This window comes from Chelonoidis abingdonii, chromosome 1, assembly GCF_003597395.2.
Source record: "Chelonoidis abingdonii isolate Lonesome George chromosome 1, CheloAbing_2.0, whole genome shotgun sequence".
NCBI classification, from domain to species: domain Eukaryota; kingdom Metazoa; phylum Chordata; order Testudines; family Testudinidae; genus Chelonoidis; species Chelonoidis abingdonii.
The window spans coordinates 91,182,360-91,201,729 of NC_133769.1; the positions used below are offsets into that span (position 1 = coordinate 91,182,360).

General features: G+C 41.0%; 1 protein-coding gene across 1 annotated transcript in view; it reads right to left on the minus strand.

Moving 5' to 3' along the window:
• The window catches only part of ANKS1B (ankyrin repeat and sterile alpha motif domain containing 1B), a 786,862-nt gene that overhangs the window by 596,717 nt on the left and 170,775 nt on the right, over positions 1–19,370 (minus strand). Inside the window, exons 7-8 of the mRNA XM_032788573.2 lie at positions 10,699–10,815; positions 7,318–7,490 (exon numbers count right to left, since the gene is read on the minus strand). Coding sequence (XP_032644464.1) covers positions 7,318–7,490; positions 10,699–10,815 — 290 coding nt within the window. The remainder of the gene's footprint in view (positions 1–7,317; positions 7,491–10,698; positions 10,816–19,370) is intronic.

Here is a 19,370-nt window from a genome sequence, read left to right on the forward strand (position 1 = left end):
GTCAGCTCCTCCTGTGTCTGATCAGGAGTTGCGAGGTTTGGGGAGAACCCGGGCCCGCCCTCTACTCCGGGTTCCAGCCCAGGGCCCTGTGGATTGCAGTTGTCTATAGTGCCTCCTGTAACAGCTGCATGACAGCTACAACTCCCTGGGCTACTTCCCCATGGCCTCCTCCAAACACCTTCTTTATCCTCACCACAGGACCTTCCTCCTGGTGTCTGATAATGCTTGATTGTCTGATAATTCCTCAATCCTCCAGTAGCACACCCTCTCAGTCTCAGCTCCTTGCGCCTCTTGCTCCCAGCTCCTCACATGCGCTTCCTCTCCTCTGGCTCCTCCCCGCCTGACTGGAGTGAGCTCCTTTTTAAACCCAGGTGCCCTGATTAGCCTGCCTTGATTGGCTGCAGGTGTTCTAATCAATGTAGCTATCTCCACTGCCTTCTAGAAAGATCTTAATTGGCCCCAGGTGCCTTGATTAACCTGGAGCAACTGCCATTTGGTTACCATGGTACTAGGGGTTTGTTTAGCCTGGGGCTAACATACCTGTTCCTCAGTACTTTACTGTAGCCATCTGGCCTTGCCCCATCGCAATAAATTTAAACTTTACACTTTTAACTGTTTATTTTTTTATTATACAAGTCCTTGTCTTGAATAATCAGCATAACAAAAATACTGTAATTAAAGTATGATATCACATTTATGAAAGAAAGGAATTGAAGTACTGGATGCAGTATGAAAATCTTGTGCATACATGGGTGGGAATTGTGGCAGTTTCCTTGATACCACATTTCTGTTCTATGAATCGGTAGATTCCATAGGCTACTAGGGTTGCCAAACCTCCCAGTTTTGCCGGGAGTCTCCTGGAATCAGGCTTTAACTCCTGGAGGCTCCTGCAGCCAAACTGGGAGATCAGTCACTAACAATCAGAGATGCTAAGGCAGGCTCCCTTGCCTGCCTTGGCCCCGTACCACTCCTGGAAGCAACCAGCACATCCCTGTGGCCCCTGTGTGTGTGGAGGAGGAAAGGTACCTCCACATACTGTCCCTGCCTGGATCGCCGACTCTGCAGCTCCTATTGGCCGGGAACTCCAGCCAATAGGAGCCACAGAGCAGCACTTGCAGGTAGCGCACACAACACCCTGCCCGCCCTAGGGACAGCAGGTAAGCGCCTCCCGGATGGAGCCTGCACCCCGCACCTCTCCTGCATTCCAACTCCCTACCCCAGTCAAGAGCCCCCTCCTGCACCCAAACTCCCAGCCACAGCCTGAACCGCTCACCCTCTGCCACACCCCCACCCTCTTCCCCAGCCCTGAGCCCCCTCTTGCCCCCAAACTCCCTCCCAGAGCCTGCACCCAGCACCCCTCCTGCACCCCAATCTCCTACCCCAGCCCTGAGCCCCCTCTTGCCCCCAAACTCCCTCCCAGAGCCTGCACCCAGCACCCCTCCTGCACCCCAATCTCCTACCCCAGCCCTGAGCCCCCTCCAGCATCCAAACTCCCTCCCAAAGCTCGCACCCTGGCCCACACCCCCTCCTGCACCCCAACACCCTGCCCCAGGCTCAGCCCGGAGCCCCCTCCCACACTCTGAACCCCTCTGTCCCAGCCCAGAGCCCTCATCCCCTCCTGCACTCCAACCCCTGTCCCAGCTCAGTGAAAGTGAGTGATGAAGGGAGGGGCAATGGAGTGAATGGGGCAGGGCCTCAGAGAAGGGGTTGGGCCTCAGGGAAGGGGCAAGGCAAGGGTGTTTGGGTTTGTGTGATTAGACAGTTGGCAACCCTATATGCTACCCATATCAAACAAAAAGTACGCACATAGTTCCAGGGCACTCACATGACTTATTTTTGGTCTGGACAAAATTGCACTGTTCCTCCTTTCTTCTGTATTTTTTCTCTGCTCTTGCTCTCACATAAGCATAGCTAAACAAAACCATTATTATAAATGCTGGACATTTCTATTTTGACTCTGGAGCTTAAAAATGTGTGCAACAATATCAAGCCTGCACAGAAACATGTATTGGTGTAAGCTATATATTAGGAAAGTGTCATCTAAACTGAAGCAATAAACATACATAGGGGATGGAAAAGAAAATGTTGCATGTGTGCATGTATGGGTTTACATCCCTGTATTAGGTCTCCTGCTACATCCCCTTCTTCTGGCTCCCTGGAATACAAGTAGATATCCTTAGCTTCCCTTGGATTCATTTAGACTCCTTTAGCATCCACTTACTGATATGTAAGTTACTGTACACAACACCCCTAAATTTGTCCGTGATTTTAGTTTGCTTCTTATATACCTATGCTATTCATTTTTACTACACCAATAGAGCTTCTCATTAAAAGTAATAAAGATTTTTTTTATTTCTAAGCAATTTGTCCAGCAAATTCTGTTTAAAAACCTATCACCTTAACACAGTAATGAAAAAAATTGTAAATTGAAAAATTCTTATATAAGATGGCTGCTTTTGTTCTTTAAAATACTGAGCCAGACTGCCATCTATTGGAAAAATAAAGATTTTTTACATTATACTGTTTCTAAGGAAAAGTGAAATACAACAGAAACTAGGAAATCTCATTGTCAAAGGCTGTCATTGGCACCAATCTATTTCATCATGCTTAAGATAGCCTTGATTTTCTCCTAAAATGAATGCTTGTACATGCAAAGCCTGTTTACTTAGGCTACACATAATGTGAAAGATTTGCCCTATGTCTTTTTCTACTCAAATTTCTATTATACATTTTCAAACAAGCATCAGTCCAGTGCTCCTTTCATTCCTTGCTGCTTAGTCAATGTCAATTATTCTTTGAGCAATTTCTTCCAGTGCAAATACCGTGTTATCTGATAACTGTGACATGGACTTAGGTGCCTTCGTAGGGCAGTAAGGGAGTATAAAGCCCTTCTAACTCACCTGCACAGGCATCCAGTGCTTACCCTAGATGGAGAGTCTATGTGGGGTTGTGGAAAGAGAGTATACTCAACAGGGCTGCAATGCCCCAGTGTGAACAAATGGGCAGAAAGCAGTGTAGAGTAAGAACAGCCATGACTTCACCTATCACAACACATAGAGAAAGGAGTATGCTGTGTCTGACAACAGGCCAACTCAACACATTCCCCCTCTCTTGGCCAACACAGGAGCTCAGGGGGAACTGTGACTCAGACAGGTGCCTTGGAGTTACAATTCCTCCAGGAACGGCTCATTTGAACAACATCCCACAGCCAGGGGCAGCGCTAGGTATTTTGTCGCCCCAAGCATGGCAAGCAGGCACGCCTGCAGGAGGTCCGCCGAAGCCAAGGGACCAACCTCGCGGTGACCAGCAGAGCGCCCCAGTGGCTTGCCACCGCAAGCACACGCTTGGCATACTGATGCCTGGAGCCGCCCCTGCCCACAGCCAAGGTTTCAAATAAAGGCTCAAATAGGCGATTAACTAGCAAGGAATTGATGATCAACAACTTATACTATGGATATTTTTGTGGTAGATTAATTTAGATTAACAAATCAGTTATTTTAATAGTTATTTTTAATGAATATTAAATCCAAAAAACTGCATTAAAAGAAAGTTAAAGGTGCAAAGTCAAGCACTCAAAGTTGGGAATATCCAGAATTAAGCTGTAACTTTAATTTGGCCTTCTTGTGTGTATGCATTGTGATACAGTCTTTAATTAAGCACAAAATCAATCAAGGAACCAAAGGACATGAAGAGAATAAATTCCTTAATTGTCTATACACCAATTCTAGGTGCCTGTGTAACAAACAAGAGGAATTGGAATTGCTCATTTATGAATATAAATTCTATCTAGTTGGTATTACTGAAACCTGATGTGATGATCTGCACAACTGGACTGTTAAAATCAATGGTTGTAAGCTAATTAGGAAGGAATGAGTGGGCAAAAGGGAAGGAGGAGTGGCATTACTTGTTCCCAATCATTTATAGCTCTGAAGAAAATTACCTTGAACGCTTTTGGAGCAATGTCTTAATAAATAAAGCAGAAGATTACTAGTTGGTGTCTACTGCAGAACACCAAATCTCACTAGGGAACAGGGTGACTGCTTCCTTGCACATCTATCTACAACATATAGAAAAAAAAAGCTGTGTGATCATGGAGGAATTAAATTTGAGTGACATATGCTGGAGGTCTCATGATGCCAGTAATAAAATATCACTGGAATTTCTAAACATAATAGATGACAACTTCCTAATTCAAAAAGTGTTGAAACCAACACAAAGGAATTCTATGTTAGACTTTGTTCTAACAGATCAAGAAGAAATGCTCACAGAAAATTAATGGTACCTTAGGTACAAGTGATCATGACTTGATCACATTTGTATTATATATGGTGCTTTAAGAGATCCAATTTCACAAAGCTGAAAACAATTATGAGCCAAATAAGCTGTGAGGAAGAATTTACTCAGAAAAAATGTGAATGATAATTGGGGACTCATCCTATATAATTAATTATATCTTATTTTTTTATAATAGTATAAATTTAGTTGATAAAGGTAACTGTGTAATATATGTAAACTTGTCTAAGGCATTTCACTTTGTATAGCATGACATTTTGTTAAAAAAGCTAGAATGATATAAAATTAACATTGCACATATTACATGGATTAAAAACTGACTAACTGATAGATCTCAAATGTAGTTATAAACAGGGAATCATCATTGAGGATGGTTGTTTCCAGTGGCATCCCACAGGGATCAGTTCTTGGTCCTATGCTATTTAACGTTTTACCAATGACCTGGAACAAAACATAAAATGAGCTGATAAGGTTTGCAACTGACACAAAAATTGGGTGAGTGGTAAATAATAAAGAGGGCAGGTCACTGATTCAAAGCGATCTGGATCACTTGATAAACTGGGAGCAAGCAAACAATATGCATTTTGATTTGGTTAAATGTATGCATCTAGGAACAAAGAATGTAGGCCATACTTACTGGAGCGGGGTTCTATTCTAGGAAGAGGTGACTTTGAAAAAGACTTAAGGGTCATGGTAGACAATCAGCTGAACATGAGCTCCCACTGTGATGCTGTGGCCAAAAGGGCTTATCCAATCATTGTGTAGGAATAAAGAGGTTATTTTATCTCTGTATTTGGGACTGGTGTAACTGCTGCTGAAATACTGGTGCCCACAATTCAGGAAGGATGCTGATAAATTGGAGAGGATTCAGAGAAGAGCCACAAGGATGATTAAAGGATTAGAAAACATGCCTTATACTCACAGACTCAAAAAGCTCAATCTATTTAGCTTAACAAAGGGTAAGGAGTGACTTGATTACAGTCTGTAACTACCTACATGGGGACCAAATATTTAATAATGGGCACTTCAGCTTAACAAAGAAAGGTATAACATGATCCAGTGCCTGGAAGTTGAAGCTAGACAAATTCAGACAGGAAATAAGGCATAATTTTTTAATGGTGAGAGTAATTAACCTTTAGAACAATTTACTACAGTAGAGTCTCCATTACTGACAATTTTTAAATCAAGATTGAATGATTTTCTAGAAGATCTGCTCTAGAAATTATTTGGGGGAAGTTCTCCAGCCTGTGTTATACTGGAAGTCAGACTAGATGATCACAATGGTCCCTTCTGACCTTGGAATCCATGAATCTATGAACACTGGGGACAAAGTGCTCCCAGACTGATTGGCAGCCAGAGAGAGACCTTATGAATTACAATTACCTGGAAATTACAGGTGAGTAAGCCTAATTTCAGTACCAGGCAAATTGGTTGAAACTATAGTAAAGAATAGAATTATCAGAAACACAGATGAACATGCTTTGCTGGGGGTAGAATCAATATGTCTTTTGTAAAGGGAAATCATGCCTGACCAATTATTAAAATTCTTTGAGGAAATCAGCAAGCACGTGCACAAGGGCGATCCAGTTGATATAATGTACTTGGACTTTCAGAAAATCTTTGACAATGTCCTACACCAAAGGCTCTTAAGCAAAGTAAGCAGTCATTGGAGAAGAGGGAAGGTCTTCTCATGGATCAGTAACTGGTTAAAAATAAGGGTAGAAATAAGTAGTTGTTTCCACATTGGATAGTGGTAAATAGCAGGGTCCCCCCAAGAATATATACTGGGACCTATGCTGTTCAACATATTCATAAATGATCTGGAAAAGAGGGCTAACAGTGAGATGGCAACATTTGCAGATTATACTAAATTATTCAATCTGATGAAGTGGGTATTCACCCATGAAAGCTCACGATCCGAAACGTCTGTTAGTCTACAAGGTGCCACAGGATTCTCTGCTGCTTTAACAGATTCAGACTAACATGGCTACCCCTCTGACAGAAGAGAGGACAGCAGCCCATTAGGGTAAAGAGACTTTTTCCCCTGGAAACTGAAGAAGGACAGTATAATAGAACAGCCTCTATGCTCTGCAAAGTCTCCTGCCTCCAAGGTATGATACTGTTTATCAGATTAGCCCATGAAAGGGATACCACTGCTTAGTAAAGTGAAAGCAAATCTGTTTCAGTATATTTTGTTTGTATTTACCTTTGTATTTACCATAGCTGTTAAAATTCTTATATTAGAACTGTATTATCTGAAGGTGGCAGCTGACTTTGTTTCCTCTGAGAACACAAATAGCCCAGTTCAGCCACCTTATTCCAAGAGCAGTCCCACTGATTTTACCCAATGAGCAAGGTACAATTCAACATAAATAACTGGCAGAATCAGGTTTAAAGGAAGCAATCTTGTTACTGTACAACAAGAAACTAATCCTGGGAACTTTTATTCACAGGAATAGTCCTATTTAAGTCAAATTCCTATCTAAAATAATTGAAGTCAATCGCTACTAATATCAATAAAGAGGTACAGTACCAGATCCTATTCCTTTAATGCTATTAATTCCTTTGCATATCCATATATTTTTAATCCTGTATGAGGATGGAGTTGAAGATGCTCAGCATCTTACAGGACTGAGTACTTTGTGTGTGGTCCTGTGAGCACTTAGTACTAGGTATAATAGTTGACTGACTTCAGAGGTATTCCTCACAACAGAAAGCTCTATGCTCTGTTGTAACTATTTGCAGGATGCAGCCTATAAGCTAGACTATAAACCCTCTACTCACATCGGCGAGCAGTTTCTCACCAAAACCGTGCCATTGAAGTCGTTGTGTGAGTAACTGCTTACCAGTAGGGGTTCATAATCTGGTCCTATATTTGTAAGACACACACACACTATATACTTTTACAGATACTTAGATTTCTTATATCAGTCTTTATATTACTTCCTTTTTTAATTCTTAAATGTACAATAAGTAATGTAAAATATAATTGAAAAAGTTAATTTGATATCCTATCTTACTTACTATAAGTTTAGTTTGGATTCCACTGCTCATAAATTCTTCTTCTGATATCTTACTAAAATTGTCCAGATAGTGGTCTGATATTGTATGACACAGATCTTCAAAAGAATATTCTTTTTCTTGGCACAGTTTGATTTCATCTAAGAGCTTTGATAACTCTCCAGTCACAGCTTCACCTTTTAAAAAACAGATATAATTAGTTAGAATAATTAGAATTTAAGGGGGATTTTTGTTGCTAAAAAGTAATGCAAAACTTTTGAATCTTGGGGTAGATATAATGGTACCAAGATTATTCCCTACATTGCATGTCTTATAGTCTATATCTTGACTCTGACAGACAACCCTGAATAAAGGATAGTGTAATGGAGCCATCAGATGAGCACTGAGAGGCATTCTACATCCTCTGCTTTCCTTTGTACACTGTGCGCCACTGGATGGGGCATTGGCCATGACTCCATTTTCTCTCTGCCCTCTAAGCCTGAAAAACTGCAGCTAGTGAAGAACACCAACATTCATCTCTAGAATGGGGAACCTGCTATAACCATGCAAAATGCTTTGCATTGGCTACCTGTTTATATCTGTGGGCAATTAGGGTGTCAGCTAGGTTCTATAAGACTCCATCTGTCTGTCCCTGGGATCAAACTCTCTGGGATTTGTGACAAGATGTTTTCAGTGAAAAACAAATAATACTAGAACCTGCTCCCTCTAGCAGTCTACTAAAAATCCAAGTTTGGTGAGTTTCAGGGTATTGCAAGATTAAGGGCCCAGTTATTAAATTCTTTACTTTGAAGATGTTATTCCTTTCTTAATGGCTGCCTTTAGTGATGCAAGGTCCACAGCTGATGAGGCAATGGGGATCATGAATTAATTAGGGCCAGCCAGATTCTAATATTCTTACTCACATTGAATAGCACTTTATTCTGAAAGTAGTCCATTGAAATCAGTAGGACCTCTTCCGGAGTAAGGTGCTATTCAGCATGAGTAATAGTATCAGAATCTGGCCTAAACAAATGTCTTTTCCACTGTATGCACAAAACCATTTCCTTCAACAGAAAGGACCAGATTGTAAGTGACCATGGTAAGGGACCACACAAGAAGTCTCCTTCACTTGCCCAAGTGTGCAAGGGTTTCCCTCAGTAGAAGGCCCTTTACTCTCTGTGCATTAGCTCAGAGCCAGCACTATGCATAAGCAGATTACGCAATTGCTTAGGGCCCCAAGCAGCTCAAAGTGACCCCTCCATTTGCTTTTTTAGTATGTGTTGTGTGGTGACTCAAAAAATATTCCTGCTTAGAACCCCAATAGGCAAGCACCACTTCTGCTCTAGCTAGTACAACGACTGCTCCTTTCTGCTGCCCCTTGGGGAGTGAGATGCTGAAAAAGAGGGACTTCTCCACTTTCTCACCAGTCCACAGAGTGGTGCCAGTGCACTGAGGAAGAGCAATCTAATCCCTCCTAATGGATGGAGCAGCTTGTACAATGTGTGGGTGCTTAAAGAAGCCTCAATCAGATTGTGCCTGCCTGAGACACAGTCTCCTTGGTGTGCTTCCTGGTACAGCTCTGCACTGCCCCCTATGCAAGGGAAGGCATAAATGTCAAGATCTAGCTCAGAATAATTTTTAAAAATCCAAAGAAGACCAAAGTTATGACTAAAATTTTCAAAATCATCAGCAGGAGCTATATGTTAAATTCTCCCATTTGGCTTTGAAAATCCATGGACTTCTTATATCCAAAACTCCCATTAACTACAGGGGGATTTTTGCACAAAAATTATGGGTAGAACATGGTTCAGAATCAGGATTTTTAATCCTTTATATTTTGCTTTCTGATTAGAAAACAGAAGTCAATAAAAATGCATGTTGTAATAAAGAAAATAAGATGAAAATTAGAGAGATCAATATTAAACGCATCTTAAAACTGTGTCTCTGTGTCTTTTTTAAACAGTCCAGTTAAAGAAAACTAAACAAACAAAATTAATAATTTTTTCTTACTTTATTCACATCCTAAATGTAGAAACAAGGAATGTAAGACCAAGATCTTACTATTAACAAGAAAGGAAACTTTATGCTTAGATTTGTATTAATTAATTTCAGGCCACATTCTAATACTCTCTTTTGTTAACTAGAACCTTACTCTAGGAATGATCCCACTGAAGTCAAAGAGGTTACTTGTGGAGTAAGGTACTACTCAACTTGACTAAGAATATCAGAATCTGGCCCTCAAGAGTAAGTTGAGTTTTCTGGTGAGTCTAGATCAGGGGTAGGCAACCTATGGCACGAATGCCAAAGGCGGCACATGAGCTGATTTTCAGTGGTGCTCACACTGCCTGAGTTCTGGCCACCGGTCCGGGGGGGCTCTGCATTTTAATTTAATTTTAAATGAAGCTTCTTAAACATTTTAAAAATCTTACATACAACAATAGTTTAGTAATATATTATAGATGTATAGAAAGAGACCTTCTAAAAACATTAAAATGTATTACTGGCACACAAAACCTTAAATTAGAGTGAATTTATACGAAGACTCGGCACACCACTTCTGAAAGGTTGCCGACCCCTGGTCTAGATCCTTCTTGTAGGGAAAGAAAGCAGTAAAAGTGAAAAGATAAAGCTTTACTGCTAGAGAGTACTTTGGGATTTCGCTTAGGGGAATGTTTCTTTTTGGGGTTACAAGAGCCAGGCTTAGTTATGGGGAGCATCTACAGCAGGGATGTTTCTAAATAAAGAGTGGAAGTGCATCATAACAGGAGAGCACTTAACTGTGGAAGTGGATGAGGGGGAAGGGAAGTATTAAACTCTGGTCCTGTGCTGTGTGTGTGAGTGTGTAACCTGAGGGGAAAGCACCCAAGGACCACAGTAATGGTTATGGTACAAGAAAGTGATGGTGTAAAAATTCTCTGCATGAAGAATGGGAGTGCATCATATAAAAGTGATCTTTATGGGGAGGGGGGGAATAAGGGGAAGCTAGCTGTATGGGAGAGCAAGAATAAACTGTGTTGGGTACTTAAAGGGGAAGTGCCAGCAAAGCCCTGTAGCACATAGAGCATGTTTCTATTTTGCTTTGGTGTGAAAGTTGTACCTTAACATTAAACAAATTAAAAAGAGATAAGACAGACTCACTATAATGTATTATGGTCCATTAGGAGCTCTTTACTTCCTACATAACACTCATTATGGTATATATTGCAAATATTAGAAAATCAGCTATTCTATTTATTGGAGTGTGGAGGCAAGCTCATTAGTCTCCCTGAGGAATAAAGCTTTCTTTATTGCCTCTCTCTCTAATGTATATTAGTATAAAATAAACTCTTATTAGTAGTATAAAATATATTATTAGAGAGATAATCTTTGGCATAGGTTCTGCAGTTATAAAACAGAAATATTTACTTTTAGTCGTTCGTGATGGAGAAACTTCTGGGGATAAAATGCAAGACTGATGTTCTGTCACTAGGCATTCCTGTGTGGGTTCCTCCAAAATGGTTGCATTTCCTGTTTTTATGTATTCTGTAATTGAAAAGACACACACACACATACACACCACAACTCTTAAATTCATAATTTTTCCAACCAAAAATATGTTAACTTTTTTCTCATGAAAAGGTATTTCTTTTTTTCACTTTCCCATACACAATCATTCACAAATGACTGCTGTGGAGTGTTATTTATTTTAAATATTGTCAAGCATCATAATGCCAACCAGTCACCTCATTTAATTTGCTGAAAATATTAAAACCTCATTTTAGAACTAATCAATTTTGACTTCTGCAACGATTTTTTCCCTTTCTTTCTCTGTATTTAAAATGCACACATCAAATGCTCTATTCTATTATTATTGTTGAAAGACATTTTTCAATCTTTGTTTTTTAAATTGGTATTTATTTTTATTAAAATAAGCTAATGAATGTAAAAAAAATTATATTGCTTATTAATACTTTGGAGATCAAATATACCATGTTACATGCACATGTATGCACAACATCCTCCTAAACTTTATTTTAGCTGGCAGTCTTGAAAATGAAGTATTCTAAAGTTTAACTCCTTGGTTTGATCCATACCCTTTCCACCTTCAAATCTTTCCTCAAGACTCAACTCTGCTGCAATGCTTTTGAGAGATCAGCCAGTTTATTATAGCTAGAATGATGATCAGATGAAGCTAGATTTAATTTATTATAACAAATATGCAAATGTACATATTGTATATATTTGATTGTCTTAATACATGTTTGTACACTGCCTAGCACAATGAGATACTGATCCTGAATGGGGCCTCTCTGTGCTATTGTAATATAAACATTAAATAAGAACAATACATAATAAGTTAACTTGTGCTACATGACTTCATTTTTCTAAGTGATTCAGTTTAGACAAAGATATTTTGACTCCTCACCCTTTTGGTTTCATGTTATCTGCTTATGCAGATACACTAATAACAGGAGGAGATATTTACACATATTGTAACACATAGAAGAGAACCACAAGAAGTTAACTCACTGGTATCTCACTTGTAGTGTGGGCAGTTATTCTATAAATCAATAACTGGTTTATTTCCTTGACAGTGAAATCTTCCCAAGCTGTTTAATATCCATGGTCAGCAACATATTAATTTAGCCTGGTTATGAAATTTACTAACAACAACAACAACAAGAACAGTAATAATAAAATAAATAATAAACTGCAACATTAAAAATAACCCTCTGAGGCAAAGACTGGGACTAGCAAAGAAATAATATATGCCAAGTAAAGCATTTTATATTTCAGAATTCTTTGAAGATTTTTGCAAGTGTATGTTTCCTGGGTGACATTTATAAACTCTCCTGACTAGCAATTTTCTCCTGGCTGGACTGTCATATGTTCCCCTTTCTTTATAGAATGAGGGTGTGATGGGGTATACAAACCCCACAGTGGGCAACAAGGAGTTAAGGGCTGCTTTGGGCTCAGCCTGCCCTGCCCTGTCACACTGGCAAGAGATGCATAAACTGGAGGAGGAGTTAAAAGGGAGAAGAAAAGCTCACTTGTGGTCAGACCAGCAAAGAGAGAGGTTATCTAACTTGCAGCTTGTGAGAAAAGGGCTGAGGGAAGACAGAAGCTCTTCCCTCAACAACTGCCTGAAGATCCCTCCCTGATGAAAGAGACAACCTGCTTCTGTTATGCTCAGAGAGGGAGGCATTCCTCCCCCGCCCCATCTACTAATCAAGTTTATTTGTGCCAGCTTCCTGTATTTTGTTTATGGAATACCCCAGAAGCAGAGAGACTTGGAACTGATATGAATGTAGGGCCAGGGCATGAGAGAAGGCAGCCACCACCCCAAGAGGGAGAGAACTACTATGCCATGCCCAGCTGTTCAGAGGTGCCAAGTGATCAGCTATCCCCCTTCATAGCCTCCTGTTACAGATTGTGAACTTTGGACAATAGGGGGTAGTAAGAAGTGGCACAGGGAGGGCAGCTTTAAGATGCTCCTGGATGTTAGACATGTCTGTTGCCTTCAGAGGGCCCTGGGCCAGAGCCTGATGGAGTGGGAGGCTCCCCTACCAAACCCTCCCTCTGCATATCATAAGGCCTAAGGCCTGACCAAATGAAGACCATCACAGTGGGAAACATAACAAGTGATAATACACTCTGAAATCCATCTTAATAGTCTCTGTGTAGAAATAGTGGATCCCTTAGATCTGTCCATAATGGAGATAAATAGTCTGGGAGACTCCCAAAATGATTTGGTCCTATCTGGATAGAAGGCCAATGCTCTTCTGACATATAAGGTATGCAAAGAAGCTTCCTGTCCTGAGCTATGTGGTTTTTGGGGAAAAAATGCGTCTGGTTTAGATGAAATTCAGATGACTCCTTAGGTAGGAATTTAGGGTCTGGACATACAGAAACCCTGTCCTTAAAGAATACTGTAAGAGAGGATCAGCTATTAACACTCTGATTTTTCTAACTCTGAGAGCTGATGTAATGGCTATTAACAAGGCAATCTTCCCAGACAGGTTCAGTAAGGAACAGATTGCCATTGGTTCAAATGGGGTCTTGTGAGACCTCTGAGAACTAGATTAAGATAACAAACTGGAGTGGGAGTCTTTACTTAAGGGAAGAGGTTCTTCAGCCCTCTAATGAACCTTACAGTTGTAAGGTGAGAAAACACTGAGAACCCTTCCACTAGAAAATGAAAAACTGTTATCACAGCCAAATGAACCTTGATTAAGCTACTTGATAAACCCGTTTTATTCAGCTGTAGCAGATAATCCAGGATAAGTGAAAGTGAAGAAGATTCAGGTGCAAGCCGCTGATTTTCACACTAATAGTTAAATCTTTTCCACTTCTAAAAGTAAATATTATGGGTAACTTCTTTTCTGCTGTTTAAAAATACCTGCTGTACCTCTTCAGAACAGGTAGATTCTATCCCTGAAAACCACTGAGGAGCCATACCTGGAAACAGAGAATGTATAGGTTGGGATGAAGTACTTGGCTGACATCCTGGTAGAGGAGACAAGGGATGCACAGAAGATTGATTGCCAGACAAGGAGACAGTTTAAACAAGTAAGGGTACCATGTTTGTCTTGGCCATGTTACAACTATTAGGATAACCTTGGCTTTATCCTGCCTGATCTTGTTCATCACCCTTAAAATTAGAGGCATTAGGGGAAACATGTAATACAGACCCTTCAACCAAGATAAAAGGAAGGCATCCCCCAGGAAATGCGGGTCTCAATCCCCTCTTGAACAGAACAGATGGCACTTCCTGTTTGTCGCAGTGGTGAAGAGGTCCACCTGTTCAAAATATATCATCTAGTATTCATGGATCCAATTCCCATTTGTAGTCCTGGGAGAAGTGCCAGCTGAGAACACTGGCCAGGGAGTTTTTCACTCCAGGAAGGTATATTGTTGAAATATGAATGTGATGGACTATGCACCAACCGCATATCTTTACTGCTTTGACACACAGAGAGGTGGACCTTGCTCTGCCTTGCCTGTTAATATAAAACATCCAGGCTGCATTGTCTGCCATGATTTTGATAGACTTTCCTGTAATGAGAAACTGAAAATGAAGATAGGCACTCCTGACTGCCTTTCATTCCAATAGAAACTAAATGAATTATTTGCTTCAGTCTTCATGGCTGAGGATGTTAGGGAGATTTCCAACCCTGAGCCGTCCTTTGTAGGTGACAAATCTGAGGAAGTGTCACTAGAGGAGGTTTTGGAATTAATTGATAATTTAACAGTAACAGTAACAAGTCACCTGGACCAGATGGCAGTCACCCAAGAGTTCTGAAAGAACTCAAATGTGAAATTGCAGAACTATTAACTATGGTTTGTAACCTGTCCTTTAAATCAGCTTCTGTACGCAATAACAGGAAGATAGCTAATGTAAGGCCGATATTTAAAAAGGGCTCCAGAAGGGATCCCGGCAATTACAGACCAGTAAGTCTAACACCAGTACTGGGCAAATTTGTTGAAACAATAGTAAAGAATAAAATTGTCAGACACATAGAAGAACATAAATTGTTGGGCAAAAGTCAACATGGTTTCTGTAAAGGGAAATCATGTCTTGCTAATCTTTTAGAGTTCTTTGAAGGGGTCAACAAACATGTGGACAGGAGGGATCCAGTGGACATAGTGTACTTAGATTTCCAGAAAGCCTTTGATAAGGTCCCTCACAACAGGCTCTTACATATTAAGTTGTCATGGGAAAGAAGGAGATCCTTTCATGGATGAGACTGGTTAAACGACTGGGACAAAGGGTAGGATCGAATAGGTAATTCTCACGAATGGAGAGGGGTAACTAGTGGGTTCCCCAAGTCAGTCCTAGGACCAAGCATTCATAATAGATCTGAGAAAGGATAAACGTGAGGTGACAAAGTTTGCAGATGATACTAAACTGTCAAGATAATTAAGACCAAAGCAGACTGTAAGAACTTAAAAAGTCTCACAAAACAAGTGATTGGCAACAAATGGCAAATGAAAGATAATGAAAATGAAAAGTAATGCCATTGGAAACTATACATACAATAGATGGGGGGCTAATTTAGCTATAGCAACAGGAAAGAGTCTTGATCATTGTGATAGTTCTCGAAACGTCCACGGCAGTGGCACCGCATCAAAAAGCAAACAGAGTAAGAATAATTAAAAAATAAAGAATAAGACAGAGAAATCTATTGCCCTATATAACAGAGTGGTACACCCACACTTGAATACTGCATACAGATTGTTCCCTCATCTCAAAAAGATATTGGCATAAAAAGGTTCAGAAAGGCAACTGATGATTAGGGGTTGAACCAGATCCCATATGAGAAGATTAAAGAGGCAGATTTCAGCTGGGAAAAGAGGAGACAAAGGGAATAAGAGGTATATAAACCATAGAAGGTGTGAAAAGTGAAACAAGAAAAGTTATTCTGTCCATAATATAACTAGGGCCACTAAATGAAATTAATGGGCAGCAGGTTAAAACAAAAAAAGAATCTTCAAAGTGCCAGTCACTAGGACTCTCGGGACTAGACAGATATAGACAAGGTTTAAAAATAGAACTAGATAAATCATCGGAGTAATCCATTACTGCTATTAGCCAGGTATGGTAAGGAATGTCGTCCCTGCCTCTGTTGCAGAGGTGATCGAGGAATACGGAGGAGATCACTTGATCATTACCTGTTAGGTTCACTCCCTCTGGGGCACCTGGCATTGGTCACTGTCGGTAGACAGGATACTAGGCTGGATGGACCTTTGGTCGGACCCAGTATAGCCAATCTTATGTTCTTAAATAGGCTAGTTGATGTGGAAAGAGGAAACCACCTTTGGGAGGAACTTCTGATGAGAATGTAAGCAAACCTCATCCTTAAAGAAGATTGTATATAGAGGTCCTGACATTAATGGCCGCAGCTCCTCCACACTTCTGGCTGAGCTACCAGAAAAGCCACCTTCATTGGCAGAAGCATCAGAGAGCGGGTATCCAACCGTTCAAACGGGGGACTCATAAGTCTTGACAATACTAAGTTTAGAACCCAAAGGGGAATGGGGTCTTGTACTTGAGGGTATAATTTGATTAAGCCCTTTAAAAATGTTATGGACATTGGGGGAAAAAAAGCAATTATCCATCTTAGGACAAAATAGCAGCCAGATGTACCTTGATAGAACTAATCCCCAAATGTTGGTGTTTCAGGTATAACAAATAATCCAGAATATGTTGAACTGAAGAACTAGATGTTCACACCTCATATTGATGAGCCCAGATGAAGAAATGTTCCATTCAGGTAAGTTGCTCTCGTAGAAAGCTTTTTACTATTTAGTAGGATGTCTTTAACACGTTTCAGGCAAACATGCTCTCTAGTATCTAGCCATAGAGCATCTATGCTGTTAACTGAAAGGATTGCAGACTTGAGTGGAGAAGGCAACCATGATCCTGAGAGATTATGTCCAAGTCCAGTGGAAGTGACTGGAAGTTTGACTGACTGCAACAGGAGAGTGGAGAACCAGTGCTGATGGGCCCCTGCTGGGGCTAAAAGTCTGACTCTGGCGTAGTCCTGTCTTATTTTTGGCAATACTCTATAAATGAGTGAGATTGGAGGAAAAGCTTAGAGGATCATGACTGACCACATCAGTAAAAAAGCATCTGTCATGGAACCCAGACTGTGGCCCCATAGGGAGCAGAACTGATGGCACTTCCTATTGGACTTTGTCGCAAATAGGTCTACTTGGGGAAAAACCCCAGCTGGAAGATGTATCTGGCTACAACCAGGCAAAGAGAGTGCTCGTGATAACTCATAAACGATCTGGGTAATCTGTTAGGTCATTCTGTATGCCTGGCAGGTAAGATGCTTCTAGATATATTGGCCGGGCAATTGAGAGCTCCCAGACTAGAGTCACTTCTTAACAGAATGGAGAAAAGCGGGCTTTCCTCTGCTTATCAAGGTAAAACTTTTCCGCCACATTGTCTGTGAGGACTAACAGGCTGCTTTCTCTGATCTGTGATAGAAATACCTGGGAAGCCAGTCTGATAGCTTTCAGTTCTCTTACAATAATGTATAAAGCTAAGACCTCTGAGGACCATAGTACCTACATCTTTAGAGAACCAAGGTGGACTTCCCATCCCAGGGCTGAAGAATCTGCCATTACCATGAGAGTCAGTTGTGGGCAGGAAAATGGAATATCTGCATATACAGTGAGTTAATGTGTCCATCAATCTAGGGAGGTGTGGATATGAGAGGCCACCCATACCAGAGTCAAATTGATAGCAGCTTGGCGAGTAGGCTGATGCCAGCCAGCCCTGCAGAGTTGTGGTCTGGCGTATTGAACCATGTAAGTTCAAGAGGTCATATGACCCAGCATGCTGTTGTGACCAGGTAAGCCTTCAAACCAATGACAATTGAACAAATTGCCTGGAACCTGGAGTATGAAAGAAAGACCCTGACTTAAGCTGAGTCCAATACAGCTCCTATATCTCTATCCTCTGGACTGGGGAAAGAAGAGATTTCTCTGTGTTGAGTAACAGTCCCAGAGCATTGAAAGTTGGCTGCATCACAGCAACACTGCTCTGCACTTGCCATTTGGACCAGACCTTGACAAGCCAGTCATCTACGTAGGGGTAAACCTGCATTCCTGCTCTTCGAAGGAATGCAGCTACTACTGCCATGATCTTTGTAAAACCTTGGGAGCTGCTGACAGGCCGAAAGGTGCACTGTAATGGTTTTGATTTGCCAGAAGTTAGTGGTACTTCCTGTGAACTTAATTGGTTGCCACATGGACGTAGACATCTTTTAAGTCAAGGGGAGCATACCAGTCCCCAGGATCCAGGGAAGGGATAACAGAAGCTAGAGTGACCATGCAAACTTTATCCTTTTAGAGAACGTGTTGGGTTGATGCAGATCTAAAATTGGTCTTAGACCCCCCACCACCCCTTCACTTTTGGAATTAGGAAATATTGGGAATAAAACACCTTCCCTCAGAGGCCTAATGGAAAAAAATGGTTGCTAATCTTTGAGATGTGTTGCACAGGTCCATTTCACTCTTGGTGTGCATGCTGGCATTTTTTCCCTCAGTGATACCCACAGGGGCGGTTCAAGTGTCCTCTGCTGCTACACGCCACTGTCCCTGGGATAAAGAGCCCAGCCAACCCCTCAGTTCCTTCCTTCTGGAAACTGAGTAGGGAGTAGCAGGGCAGGTCATGGAATGGACATGCATAGCACATTTCGAAGAACAGTTACAAAAGGTTAGTGACCGTTTTTTCTTCTTTAAATGATTGTGGATATGCATTCCACTCTTGGTGACTCTCAATCAGTTAAATATGTGAAGGGACTGGAGTTCATGTACACACAGACTGTAGTACAGCTTGACCAAATCTGGCAGCATCTCTTCAGTATTGGGTGATGGCCTAAAGGGAGGAGAAAGTGTGCACCAATGACCAGGTTGCTGCTTTACAGATGTCCAGGAGAGGGATCTGTGCTAGGAATGCCACTGAAGATGCTTGCGACCTTGGAAGTGAGCACCTTGCTTTCCAGTAGTGAACCGCCTGCCAGTTCATAACTAGCACAGATACAAAAAGTTACCTAAGAGGTAACCTTTCATTTCTGTCTGCTACAGCCACCAACAGTTGGGTGAGCTGCTGAAATGGTTTGATAATGTCTATATAGAATGCCAGTACTCATCTAACATCCAATGTGTGTAGCCATTGCTCATCTCTATTTGTCTGTGGTTTTGGATAAAACACAGATAAGGATATTGATTGATTGTTATGAAAATTTTAAATTATACTGGAGAGAAAACTCAGATGAGAGAATAAGTACACCTTAACTTTAAAGAAGACTGTGTACAGTGGTTTGGATGTGAAAGCATACAGCTCAGAGACCCTTCTCGCCTAAGTGATAGCAATTAGAAAACCACCTTCTATGAAAGGTGTGGTAAGGAGCACGTTGCTAATGGCTCAAATAGTAGTCTCATAAGTTTAGATAAAACCAGTTCAATTCCCAAGAGGGAACGGGCTTCCTTAATTGAGGGTACAATCATTTCAGGACTCTATTTGTCTACAGAGCAGTTATCCATGCGAGGGTGGAAAGCTGATATTGCTACCAGGTGAACCT